The 13,842-nt window shown below is 42.4% G+C and overlaps 1 protein-coding gene across 4 annotated transcripts in view; it reads right to left on the bottom strand.

Annotated features, from left to right (window-relative positions):
- LOC106571850 (dedicator of cytokinesis protein 3) overlaps positions 1-13,842 on the bottom strand; it is a 111,609-nt gene that overhangs the window by 61,843 nt on the left and 35,924 nt on the right. For all 4 annotated transcript variants that reach the window (XR_001321018.2, XR_006759220.1, XM_014145341.2 and 1 more), the window contains exons 25-26: positions 1,576-1,659; positions 1,369-1,409 (exon numbers count right to left, since the gene is read on the bottom strand). Coding sequence is in view for 2 of the 4 variants with exons in the window: in XM_014145341.2 (XP_014000816.2) it covers positions 1,369-1,409; positions 1,576-1,659 (125 nt within the window). In the remaining 2 variants the exon portion in view is untranslated. The remainder of the gene's footprint in view (positions 1-1,368; positions 1,410-1,575; positions 1,660-13,842) is intronic.

Below are 13,842 nucleotides of genomic sequence, written 5' to 3'. Positions count from 1 at the left end.
TGCTCTAGTGAATCCTTGTTGTGTGCCGGGCGCCTGCAGGCTGACCTCGGTCGTTAGGTGAACGGTGTTTCCTCCGACACATTAGTGCGGCTGGCTTCCGGGTTAAGCAGGCGGGTGTTAAGAGGCGCAGTTTAGCGCGTCATGTTTCAGAGGAAACATGACTCGACCTTCGACTCCCGAGCCCGTTTGGGAGTTGCAACGAAGAGACAAGATCGAAATTGGGGAGAAAAAGGGGGTTTTAAATGTTTTTTATAAAAAGATACTGAGTGATTGGTATCATGTGTCAGACATTTTGATTTGGAACATGAAGCCGGAAAAACAGGTACAGTTATTAACATGGTTTACTGAACAATTGATTGGATCGGAAGTGGATGCGTCTGTAATATATAATAAACGTACTGCAGTGCAGAACATATCGATGGCAGCAGCTAGTGGAACATTGCCTGGAGGTTCTGTACCTATTTAGTTCAAACATAGTGTACGTACACATCCAACAAACTTCCACAGGTGCAGGCAGGTACTAATAATAGCATTAAAAAAATATGAATACCTGCACACTTAGTAATCGAATCAAAATCGAAAAGAAACCATGTTTGTCGTTTCGTGATGTATTGTTGTATTTCTGTGCATCTTGGCACAGTATAAAAGCTAGGACACATTTTTTTCTTACTGTACCTTTTGAGACCTTGTGTTAATGGAGCTCTACCTGGAGGAGAGGTTTGCCAGTTTACATGGAACTGCATGTCAGAACAGCAGCCTGAGCAGGCTCTCTGGAGGGAATGTACTAGCAGGAGACGCCTGATTGTGGGTGGGTGGATGGGTCGGTGTGTCTCTCTCTCTCTCTCTCAACACAAATGGTTTCATGCTTTTATCTTATGATGCAAGCTCCAACGTATTCTCCCATTGGAAGCAAGATGAAGTGTACAGTAAACACAGTGCCACATTGTAGGCCTCTGTGTGAGCGGTAAAACACTATTTACCACAGAGGATCCATCAGTATGTATGTGTGGGTGTGGAAGGTGAACTGATCAAATAAATGGTGTAACTCTTATTGTATATGTACTGCTACTCATCCAATACAACACCTCCAGAAATCCAAAGTGTGCATTGTATTCTCTGCCACACAGAGAGGAGAGAAAATATGGTAGATTGCACCTAACGCATACTAATTGCGGTGCCCACACATGCTTACTTTTCTTAGTGTTGTCATGCTGAGGTTGCATGAGGATTCACTTTGCTGTGAATAAATAGCTTCAAACAAACAGTGGCTGATAGCTGTCTGGTCTAACAGGACCACTCTCAATAATAGCAGCAATACAAGCAGTGAATGTAAAGTGTGATTCTAAAAGAAAAGGCTGATATGTTTACCTTGATTGAAGGCTTCTTGGTGGAAAACCCTCTGTACCAGCCTAAAGAGAAACCAAAGATTCATAGTCCCTGTTCAGCTGGTTGATATGTCTACACACACACACGCATGCACACGCGCACAAACCACAAAATGTTTTTTTAGATGAAGGTAAAATGAGTATACTATACAATGTTAGTCTCTATAAACTGTTATTCAGCAGCTCTTACCTTCACTCTTCTCCAGGATCTGCACAGTCTCTCCTATCTCCAGAACCAGGGCCTGACATACTGAGCCCCGGAAGTTACAAATAACTGAGAAGAGAAAAAAAATGGTAAACATTGTTAACTTCATGAAGTTATGTCTGTTTTAGCCAATGTGTTTGTTTGTTTTTTATGATATTGTTTATTCAGTGAATAGATTACTCAAAGCTCTGCTCATCATTACATCCCTTTCCTGTAAACAGAAACAGTCAAGTACACAGCCTAAGGATGAGATACTCTGTCCTTGGCTTTATCCTTGTGTTACTTTCCACAAGGTGCATCCCTCCCCATCAGTCATGTTTTCAAACGGCATGTGTTTTGGTTTGTCGCCGAGCTGTTATCACAGCTTTTTTAATAAGCTGTTTCCTGCAAACATCTAAACAAGTCCTCGCGAAGGAGCCCCAGCTCAACCAACTGTAAACAGGCTCCCCTCCCTGAAGTGTGTAGGCATTTTAAAAAGGCAATTCATTCTTAAGCAGTCCTGATTTTAATGCAATGTTAAGTTAAGTCTCCAAATACGGACCCTACAAACAGCACACATTCTGCTGCTAAATAGTAGGGGTAAACGCTCCTCCATCATATCTTTGCATAAATCTTCAATGCTGAACTGAACTGTCTGTTCTCACTGCAGCATAAATTCAACCAATGCCCTTTAAAGTATGCAGAGTACTGCTGGCTGAATCAAATACTGTGACTCAGAGAACATGATTAAGATGCATTAGCGCCATCTTCAGGAGACCCGCACTATAGAGTACTACCTTTAATACCTCTTAATGGTGCATCAGTCGAGTAGCAGAGTAACTTAACAGCAGAACAGAGATGTAATGTCTACAGGCCTCAGTACAAGGCAAACTTGTTTGGCGACGACAGGGCTCCATTCACGATTCCAAAACCCACAAATGGTGGCCCTTGGAGGAGAGTTCTGTGTGAGTCATTATGCTAATGACCCAGTCAGGGGACCCAATGAGCGGGGGGAGGGGAGAAGGGAGAGGCCAGAGCACTTGTTCGGTTTGTGGGAAACGAGCACTTAGTTCCTCTGCTACGGTAGCTATGGCAACAGATCATCTATAAAACTGTAGGGCTTTCTTCACTGTATAACTGCTGCAGGGATATGGGCATTTTAAAATGGCAGGAATATAGATGTGTTGCTGCTGCGCACAGGGTCCAAATCACAAGCACAGGGCATAGATCAGATGGAGAGATAATCTGAACATATAACCATCTAAGTGACAAGAGAGAAAGACTTAAAGAGGGATGTTCTTGTCACCTTCTCTAACTCGGCTTCAGATCTACCTGGCCTAAACATTCTCTACTTGAAAGTCCTCGTCTTTTAATGTCCCCTAGTTCATTTAAGTTGCGTAATTACACTGGAACCATTATGAGACGCTCAGCAGAGTGCCCATGTCAGAACAAGATGGGACTGTTACACTAGAGATTGCGGTTCTATTTCACAGGCTCTGTTGACACTGCTCTTTACTTGGATTTTAAGAATTCCCTTGCTGAAATCTGGATCCATGTTTTATCTCCAATTACATCACTATTTCCCATATTGTGCCTCAAAAGTAATGCACAATATAGGGAATTGGGTGTAATTTGAGACGCAAACCCAGAAAGAAACAAACAAATCTGCATTACTAAAAAGTATTGAACTCACTTCCTTTTCCATCTATCCATCTTTCTATCATAGGCCTACTGGGGTGGTGCCCATCACGACCCCAACAGTACAGTTACTGTACACAGCAATGCAGCAATACAGGGAGTGACTGTAACAACAACAGTTGAGTTCAGCCAGAGTTCAGATACAAACTGAAAATGTTGATGTGTGAGTAAGATACATTAGGGTGTGTGATAAATTAGACTTGGCAGAAGCAAGGCATTTTCACAATCTTAATCAACAACTGGTGTGAGTAAAATAATAACCAACAGTAATGGCTGTGCTCACTCATCGGAAAACAAACCAAGACAAAAATGTACAGTAAAAGTAGTGAAGTGAGAGTAATATCTAAATGGGCAAAAGGAAAATGTATGAACTATGTTAGAGTATTAGGTTGCATGAAGTGCCACTGTTGATGATTTGCAACAAACTGATGTTAGTTGATGAGCCTGCTTACGATAGCAATGAAGTCTGAATATGGCATAACTGTGTTAGGAAGTTGCTCCTAATTCCTCAATTTTGGAATTCAGATTAAGCTTATTTTTGCAGAGATGCAGCCGAAGCCATTTTTTAAAAGGCAACAGCAGTTTCTGTGGGCCCACATAACAATATACGATGATGGTAGGCAGATGCTGCAGTTTCGTGCTCCCTGCAGTGTGAAAACAGAGGAGAAAAGGACCACAGACAAACCCACCCAACCACCCACACCAACAGAGAGAAAGAGACTTACTTACACACACACACACACACACACACACAAACCCACCCAACCACCCACACCAACAGAGAGAAAGAGACTTACTTACACACACACACACACACACACACACACACACACACACACACACACAAACCCACCCAACCACCCACACCAACACACACACACACACACACACACACACACACACACACACACACAGAGAGAAAGAGCCTTGACTACACAGAAGACAGAGATCAAGGTTAAGTCGGTGTTGCTTTGGAAATTAGTAAGCCAATGTTGTGGAGTTACTGGCTCCTATCAGTCATCCTTTGTTAGGTTTGTAAAGTGAACAAGAGAAAACAAGCTCAGTTGAATTGGTCCTTGCTTTTTAAAACAGTGTTTACATTGTTCACTTTTATATCACATGGACGTCTACAAAGCCATTTGTATGGTTGTCTCTATCTATTCAACCCAGGTCTTTACAGTGTGTGTCACTCTCTCAGTCCCCAGGCTAAATCAACCATGCAAATAGCCTCGCTAAAATATGCACAGCACACAAAAGTATCATTACTATGCACCAATTTGTATGGTCATCAAAATGCCACAATGTGGAAAAAATTTGATTTATAGAACTATTCATTCAAATGAAAATCAAAGTAGTTTCTCTGGCGATAAGATAATGAACTCCAGACTGAAGTCACAGTCATCCAAGAATGATCTATCTATTCTTTCACCACAGACATACACATCACTCATTGTAAATACCGCTTAATTGAACATGGAGGTAGGTAGGTTACTGTTCTCTCAGTTCAGTTTTGATTCTGTGTTGATGGAAACATTTAGCAGACAGAAGGCACACATGGTCAGGAAAACAAAGCTGAGAGACAGACATACTGTACTAGATTGTACTGTACTATGCCCTGAAGGGCAGTGTAAAGGGCAGCAAGCATCAAACCCCACCAACAAGAGTAAATGCAACCCTACATCTCTTTTTGGGCCAACTTCACATGAACTGAAGCAAAAGCAATGTATTTACATAGTAATTATGTTGACAGGGACAGCATAACAACAGTACACCGAGGGTGGGCATTGTTTCTGAGGAGGTTTTATGGTACCATAAAGAATGTACAGAAAGGAGTATACTAACAGATGGATGTTAAAGGGACAGTTCACACACATTTAAAAAATGACATATCCCATTCAAGTCACGGGACGATATCAGCAACTTTCACGCATCGAATGAAATCATTTATAAGCGACTTTGTTGAGCTTCACAATCAATTATAGATGTTTTCAGATCATTTGGACATGATGCGCGAAAAATGCTAATATTGGTCCCATGACTGGAAACAGTGCCAGGGAAACTTAACCGAAGCATAGATTGCTGTCATACCTTGTCCATTGAAAGCTTGCCGGGTAATGAAACCAATGTGTCATTTTGTAACATGGGTGAACTATCCCTTTAAACTGTGGCATCTTTACTTGCAAGATCATCTAAAACTACAGAGAAATAAATGTCTTGAAGGACATCACATTACTGATGTACAATGCGTCTTACCCTTTTTGACCACTGTATGCAGATCATTCTTAAATCTGTGATTGTTTTACTATTATTTAAGTGCTGTATTGAATAAAAACTTCCTGGATGCTTTTAGAGCCAAACCAAAACATTACTGGTAGGGCTGGTGATCACAGTGAAGCGCATCACAGATTAGTTCCTTTAGCCATTCCAGTAATGCATTGTGACTAAGCATGCAGACCCCGGAGGTCCTGCTTCTCTCCTAGATTCAGTAACCCTGTCCTAGATACTCAAATGGCAAAGTAATAAATGACACAAGAGCCTTTTCTGTTTGGCCCAATGAGTCATGCTGTTCAGCATGACCTGAATGCACGCTCACTCAGACACACACCGCATCACTGGGCTGTTCTCAGGTCCTGCTAACCTTAGGACTTCTGCCACGCGAGTGCCCGAGTGCTTTTGTCAGATCTGATTTCAGAACAGCAGCCACAGCTGTCTGAGTGAGTATGGCACCCATCTGCAGTGGAGATCACATGACTACTTGATGACCACGTTACCTTTTATTACATCTCGAAAGAGCAAACACTCCAGCAAACACACATACACAGATGCCAACAGACACACATGCCACCCACCTACATACATACGCACGCAACACAGACAAACGTTTAAAAATAGGCCATATTGGACTAACGCTGAACTTTCTACTGATGAGAGGAGAAATCCCATTGATTCCAGAAGCGTTTTTACTCAAGTTCTGTTTAACAACCTGCAGCAAAGGAGGTGATGAGTGGTTGTGTCCTCAGCGGGTTAAAACCATTAAGAAATGGTGCTTAGAGTACACCAAACGCTGTAATCCCCCTACCAAATGGACATTAGCTGGATGTCCTGCTTTATGTAAGTATGGCTGTCCATTCATATTATTATCCAAGATGTCATAGCTTCAAATTGCCATGACTTTCTAATTCACAGTTGAAGTCGGAGGTTTACATACAGTCAGGTTGGAGTCATTAAAACTTGTTTTTCAATCACTCCACAAATTTCTTGTTAACAAACTATAGTTTTGGCAAGTCGGTTAGGACATCTACTTTGTGCATGACACAAGTAATTTTCCAACAATTGTTTACAGACAGATTATTTCACTGTATCACAATTGGGTCAGTGGGTCAGAAGTTTACATACACTAAATTAACTGTGCCTTTAAACAGCTTGGAAAATTCCAGAAAATGATGTCATGGCTTTAGAAGCTTCTGATAGGCTAACTGACATCATTTGAGTCAATTGGAGGTGTACCTGTTGATGTATTTCAAGGCCTACCTTCAAACTCAGTGCCTCTTTGCTTGACATCTTGGAGAAATCAAAAGAAATCAGCCAAGACCTCAGAAAACAAATTGTAGACCTCCACAAGTCTGGTTCATCCTTGGGAGCAATTTCCAAACGCCTGAAGGTGCCATGTTCATCTGTACAAACAATAGTACGCAAGTATAAACACCATGGGACCACGCAGCCATCACACCACTCAGGAAGGAGATGCATTCTGTCTGCTAGAAATTAACGTACTTTGGTGCGAAAAGTGCAAATCAATCCCAGAACAGCAGCAAAGGCCCTTGTGAAGATGCTGGAGGAAACAGGTACAAAAGTATCTATATCCACAGTAAAACGAGTCCTATATCGACATAACCTGAAAAGCCGCTCGGCAAGGAAGCGGCTCCAAAACCGCAAGGAAGCGGCTCTTGCACTGCTCCAAAACCGCCATAAAAAAGCCAGACTACGGTTTGCAACTGCACATGGGGACAAAGATCGTACTTTTTGGAGAAATGTCCTCTGGTCTGATGAAACAAAAATAGAACTGTTTGGTCATAATGACCATCGTTATGTTTGGAGGAAAAAGGGGGAGACTTACAAACCGAAGAACACCATCCCAACCATGAAGCACGGGGGTGGCATCATCATGTTGTGGGGGTGCTTTGCTGCAGGAGGGACTGGTGCACTTCACAAATCATGAGGAAGAAAAATTATGTGGATATATTGAAGCAACATCAAGACATCAGTCAGGAAGTTAAAGCTTGGTCACAAATGAGTCTTCCAAATGGATAATGACCCCAAGCATACTTCCAAAGTTGTGGCAAAATAGCTTAAGGACAACCAAGTCATGGTATTGGAGTGCCATCACAGAGCCCTGACCTCAATCCTATAGCAAATGTGTGGGCAGAACTGAAAAAGTGTGTCTGAGCAAGGAGGCCTACAAACCTGACTCAGTTACACCAGCACTGTCAGGAGGAATGGGCCAAAAGTCACCAACTTATTGTGGGAAGCTCGTTGAAGGCTACCAGAAATGTTTGACCCAAGTTAAACAATTTAAAGTCAATGCTACCAAATACTAATTGAGTGTATGTAAACTTCTGACCCACTGGGAATGTGATGAAAGAAATAAAAGCTGAAATAAATCATTCTATTATTCTGACATTTCACATTCTTAAAATAAAGTGGTGATCCTAACTGACCAAAGACAGGGATTTTTTTACTAGGATTAAATGTCAGGAATTGTGAAAAACTGAGTTTATACGTATTTGGCTGAAGTTTATGTAAATTTCCGACTTCAACTTATTTTTATATTGAGTTGCACTTGAGCCGTTGCATGTGGAGGTGCAAGGGCATGCCAATGTCAGAGCCACGAGGGGCAGATGTTTCTGAACCAGAGTGAGAAGTGAATACAGTCATGTGTACAGCTATCGCTAACTACCATATCACCTCACTACCACCAGATACAACTGTTGGAACTACCTGAAAATCACCTGCTAAGTTTGGGAAGAGGACACAGGGGTGAGATACTGTATAGTGACGAAGACATTCACAGAGACGCATTATGTCCAATAAAAAAAAAACTAAGGAAACAAATGAGGTTTTCTAAAAGGAGACATTCAATTTTCATTATGTGGGTTCTACATTTTTCTTTGTTAGCCTGAGCCCATTAAGATAAGATGGGAGGAATGAGACCCACAGAGAACAGTACAGCAGCTTTTAGACAGTATGGTAGAGGTTACCCCTAAAACAGATCTAGGATCGGATACCGTACTTCGTTTTAAACTGTATAGTAGAAGTTGCCCCTAACAAGGATATAGGAACAGATACAATTGCCCCAATCCTGACCATTAGGTGGATGAAGAAATGTCCCCCAAATGCAATAGTCATAGACTCCAAGTAGATACTTCCAATCAAAATTGAAAACTCAATGTCAGTTTGTAGCTTTCAACATGGGACATGGTTTTCACAAGGACAGCTTCAAATATCAAGCATCAAACCTTAGCAGCAGCCCACAAATCTGATATGATGTGGCTTTTGTATACTCTGGCAAAATTCTGAGTAGTAGAGCAAAATGGACACGGCTGGTCTTCTAACAGTGTGCAGTCCTATGCCTCTGGCTGTAGCCTATGTCGGTGTTTTTCAATTCGTGGGCCTACGTACAGGGTTTCACATTTTGTTCTAACCACCACTAACACACGTGACTATTAGTTGAATCAGGTGTGTGCACTGCAATGTTGCGCTTACAAAATTGTGCCACCGGAATTGACAAACGCTGGTCTAAATGCGCTACGTTCTGCGTTTCAGCACCCTGGACAGCGACACGCTGGCCAGAGGTTGGTTGAAGCATAATTTTCAGCACCACGGACAGCGAAACGAAAAGGATGGCTGGTTGAATCAAAAGGTACAGTACACTGTGTGCTCTCATCAAACTTGCTTCTCTCCCGTCCTCCAGCAATGGCAAATCAGTGGCTTCTCTTTGTTGAACACCAATCAATAGTTCTGGAGTCTGGGTATTTGTCGAACCTATACTACAACAAGCAATGCTGTGTGTGTTCTGAGCGAACTAATTCAACATGACTCATTCAAATCGCCAGGAACATTTTGCAGATAGTTCCAATACTCCTGATATAAATGACCCATTATCTCTGGGGCTACTAGACCTTTTCACAATGATTCGGCTTGAGCATTATGACATAGTGGTTGGAGATCACAGATGGTAGTAGTAGCGAAGTAGTCGTGGTGCTGTGTTACAAATACCGACAGGTAAGCATGCGCATACTCAGACTCTAGGCTACACCTGTTGGCATAACGCTATCCCATTGCCCCCTCGTGGTTTCCAGTCGAATGCCTTTTCAGATAGGCATTGAAGAGCATCAGAACCTATCTGAACACTTATTGACGCATTTTCAAAACATACAATGTAGCCTAGTATGAATGAATGATAATCATACTGTAGGACTGGATTATGGATGGCCACTGAGGTAGCATGCCTATACTAGGCTATATCATCCCACGCAATAACCTATATTTTCCCTTTTCTTATTGTCAGGTTATCCTCAGCCATTAAGCACAGCTGATAGACTGTGTTTTGTAAGCTATAGCCTCATTACAGGAATTTAAAACACGAGACATTGTGACTGTTAGATGCGAATACCCTACAGTAACATATAATAACCTGTATGACCAAACATGAGATCAAATCCGAAGCTGTGATCGTCACAACGCTTCTTCATAAGAAAATAATACATTTTGAATGAGAAAAGTAAATCAAATTGAACACAGCCATAAAAAAAGACAAATAGACAGATAAATACTGAATGGACTCACCAACTCCGATTTTTTCCTCTTCTGTCGGTATCCACATCTTGGGATTTTTGTTATTTTCCCACCTGGAGACCAAGCCTCATTCTGTCGATATCGTGGGAGGATTTGGCTAAATGAAAGCTATAGGAATATCCCCGGCTCTTTATGTATCGAACGAACTAGGCTACATCTCGTTAGAAATATAGGCTATTATAGGCAACAACATAAAATGGACCACCAATGTCTTCGCCCGCGGTTCCTTTATCTCCCGGTCTGCTCTGCTCGCTGAGTCTCCTAGTCACACAAGATGCAGTCTCGGTGTCCACCTACCCAACACACACGGTAATCTAAATCTCCAAACGCTATTATTGCAGCAGCATCTCGATAGGAACGGCCAAGTTGTTGTTTTTTACGGTTTATTTATGTATTTCCCGGTTAGTCATTAGCCTGTGGTTCATTACGAAGTCGGATTCCCAATTATCAACAACGCCGTGATATCGGGTCCCGGCGATTGGGTTGAGTCAGACGATAATTAACACTCGTGATATTGTCCGCCGGTCCAAACTGGTATTGAGGGGCAAGACATTTTCAGAAAACTGCTATATACTGTAAGATGCGCCATCTTCATGGTCGTCACATGACTCGTTTTGTCAATACGGATGTGTTAAGCATTTGCAAATGTAAATTTGACTGTCGGAGCGCAACTGCATGGCAATTGCATCCATCACTATTTGCGCTTTCACGGTCATGGGCAGGTACCTAGCTTTCACTGTGCCTTAAAATTGAATCTTCAGCTCCTGGGCTGAACCAAGCTGTCCATGCTATTACATCAGTTACTGGAACCAAGACGTGGTCGGCTTTCCTTACAGGGTCTGTCAAAAAATGGTTACAGAACCTCTTTATTTGTCTATACACACACACACACACACACACACACTTAAAAAGGGATCTGCCAGGAGAATGTTATTTCAAATCAAATTGGTCACATGGTTAGCAGATGTTATTGTGAATGTAGCAAACACAGTGCATTAATATCTAACAATGACCTAATACACACAAATCTAAGGAATGGAATAAGAATATACACATAGATGAGCAATGCCAGAGCTGCATAGTTGGTATAAAACACAGTATATACATAGATGAGCAATGCCAGAGCTGCATAGTTGGTATAAAATACAGTATATACATAGATGAGCAATTCCAGAGCTGCATAGTTGGTATAAAACACAGTTTATACATAGATGAGTAATGACAGATATGTAAACATTATTAAAGTGTCATTATTAAAGTGACTAGTGATCCATTTATTAAAGTGGCCAATGATTTCAAGTCTGTATGTAGGCAGCAGCCTCCCTGTGTTAGTGATGGCTGTTTAACAGTCTGATGGCCTTGAGCTAGAAGCTGTTTTTCAGTCTCTCAGTCCCAGCTTTGATGCACCTGTACTGATCTCACCTTTTGGGTTTTAACGGGGTGAACAAGCAGTGGCTCGGGTGGTTGTTGTCTTTGATGATCTTTTTGGCCTTCCTATGACATCGGGAGCTCTAGCTGTCCTGGAGGGCAGGTAGTTTGACCCCGGTGATGCATTGTGCAGACCGCAGAGCCGTATCAGGCAGTGATGCAGCCCGACAGGATGTTCTCAATTGTGCATATGTAAAAGTTTGAGGGTTTTAGGTGACAAGGCACATTTCTTTAGCCTCCTGAGGTTGAAGAGGCACTGTTGTGCTTTCCACCTTCTCCACTGCTGTCCCGTTGATGTGGATAGGGGGCTGCTCCCTCAGCTGTTTCCTGAAGTTAACTCTCATCTCCTTTGTTTTGTTGACGTTGAGTGAGAGGTTGTTTTGCTGACACCACACTTCGAGTGCCCTCATCTCCTCCCTGTAGGCTGTCTTGTTGTTGGTAATCAAGTCTACTACTGTTGTGTCGTCTGCAAACTTGATGATTGAGTTGGAGGTGTGCATGGCCACGCAGTCATGGGTGAACAGGGAGTACAGGAGGGGGCCTATGTTTAATGCATATTAATTAATCAGAAATGGACAAAGACTATACGATTAAGTTCTCCTATCAATCAACAGTGTATAGCGCATCAATCAAAATTTGAGTAGTAGGTTATTCCTCCCATCACATTGTCACTCTTTTCCACTGGCTTATGAAGGACATAAGTCATGACAAACTGGTAGGCTGTGCTCAACAACAACAACAAAAAACACTTGAAAAACAATGTAACTGGGAATTAAAATGACATGGCCAGACTCCAAAATTTCACAATAATGCCTTGTGATCTGAAGGGTGGCCTTTTGTATCCCCCCCAAATGGTCCAAATGTGGAATCCGTATACCCTTGACGATATCATGGACAGCAATGGTTTGAGAACATTCCATGATTTAAGACAGACCATTAATTTTTCTATATTTACCATTTAGGTCAGCTATGCTGGCCTATGGTGTCCCTTGGTAAACCCAACTGCCTAACCATCCAATGATGAGATTTATAAATACATTATCTGGGCTCCCAAAAGGACTAATCGCTATAATATATGAACAACTTTGGAAAAGCTCATTTGGAGTTAGCCATTAAAACAGAGGTGTTTTTTCCTACCTTCACCACCTGGGGGTAGCCCATCAGCAAGTCCAGGACCCAGTTCCACAGGCCGAGGTTCAGACCCAGGGCCTCCAGCTTAATGATGAGCTTGGAGAGTACTATGGTGTTGAATGCTGAGCTATAGTCAATGAACAGCATTCTTACATGGGTATTCCTCTTGTCCAGATGGGATAGGGCAGTGTGCAGTGCAATGGCGATTGCATAGTCTGTGGATCTATTGGGGCGGTAAGCAAATTGAATTAGGTCTAGGGTGTCAGGTAAAGTGGAGGTGATATGATCCTTGACTAGTCTCTCAAAGAACTTCATGATGACAGACGTGAGTGCTACGGGGCGGCAGTCATTTGGTTCAGTTACCTTTGCTTTCTTGGGTACAGGAACAACGGTGGCCATCTTGAAGCATCTGGGGACAGTAGACTGGGTTAGGGAGAGATTGAATATGTCCGTAAACACACCAGCCAGCTGGTCTGCGCATGCTCTGAGGATGCGGCTAGGGATGCCATCTGGGCTGGCAGCCTTGCGAGGGTTAACACGCTTAAAATGTCTTACATCGGCCACGGAGAAGAAGAGCCCACAGTCCTTGGTAGCAGGTGAAGGAGGTATTTAGCTTGTCTAGAAGCAAGACGGTGTCCGCAACATGTCTGTTTTTCCAAATACACCATTTTCCCAATATATACAGTGCGTTCAGAGAGTATAAAAGACCCCTTCCCTTTTTCCACATTTTTATACGTTAAAGCCTTATTCTGAAATTGAATAACCCATAATGACAAAGCGAACACAGGTTTAGAAAATTTAACAAATAAAAAACAGAAATACCTTATTTTCATTAGTATTCAGACCCTTTGCTATGAGACTCAAAATTGAGCTCAGGTGCATCCTGTTTCCATTGATCATCCTTGAGATGTTTCTACAACTTGATAAGTCCACCTGTGGCAAATTGTGTCGAGGCACAGATCTGGGGAAGGGTACCAAAACAATTGTGCACCGTTGAAGGTCCCCCAAGACTCTTCCTAGAGCTGGCTGCCCGGCCAAACTGCGCAATCGGGGGAGAAGCGCCTTGGTCAGGGAGGTGACCAAGAACCCGATGGTCACTCTGACAGAGCATTCCTCTGTGGAGATGGAATAACCTTCCAGAAGGACAACAGTCTCTGCAGC

The sequence above is a fragment of the Salmo salar genome, chromosome ssa15 (genome assembly GCF_905237065.1).
Source record: "Salmo salar chromosome ssa15, Ssal_v3.1, whole genome shotgun sequence".
NCBI classification, from domain to species: domain Eukaryota; kingdom Metazoa; phylum Chordata; class Actinopteri; order Salmoniformes; family Salmonidae; genus Salmo; species Salmo salar.
This window is presented reverse-complemented; position numbering and strand designations above follow the sequence as displayed.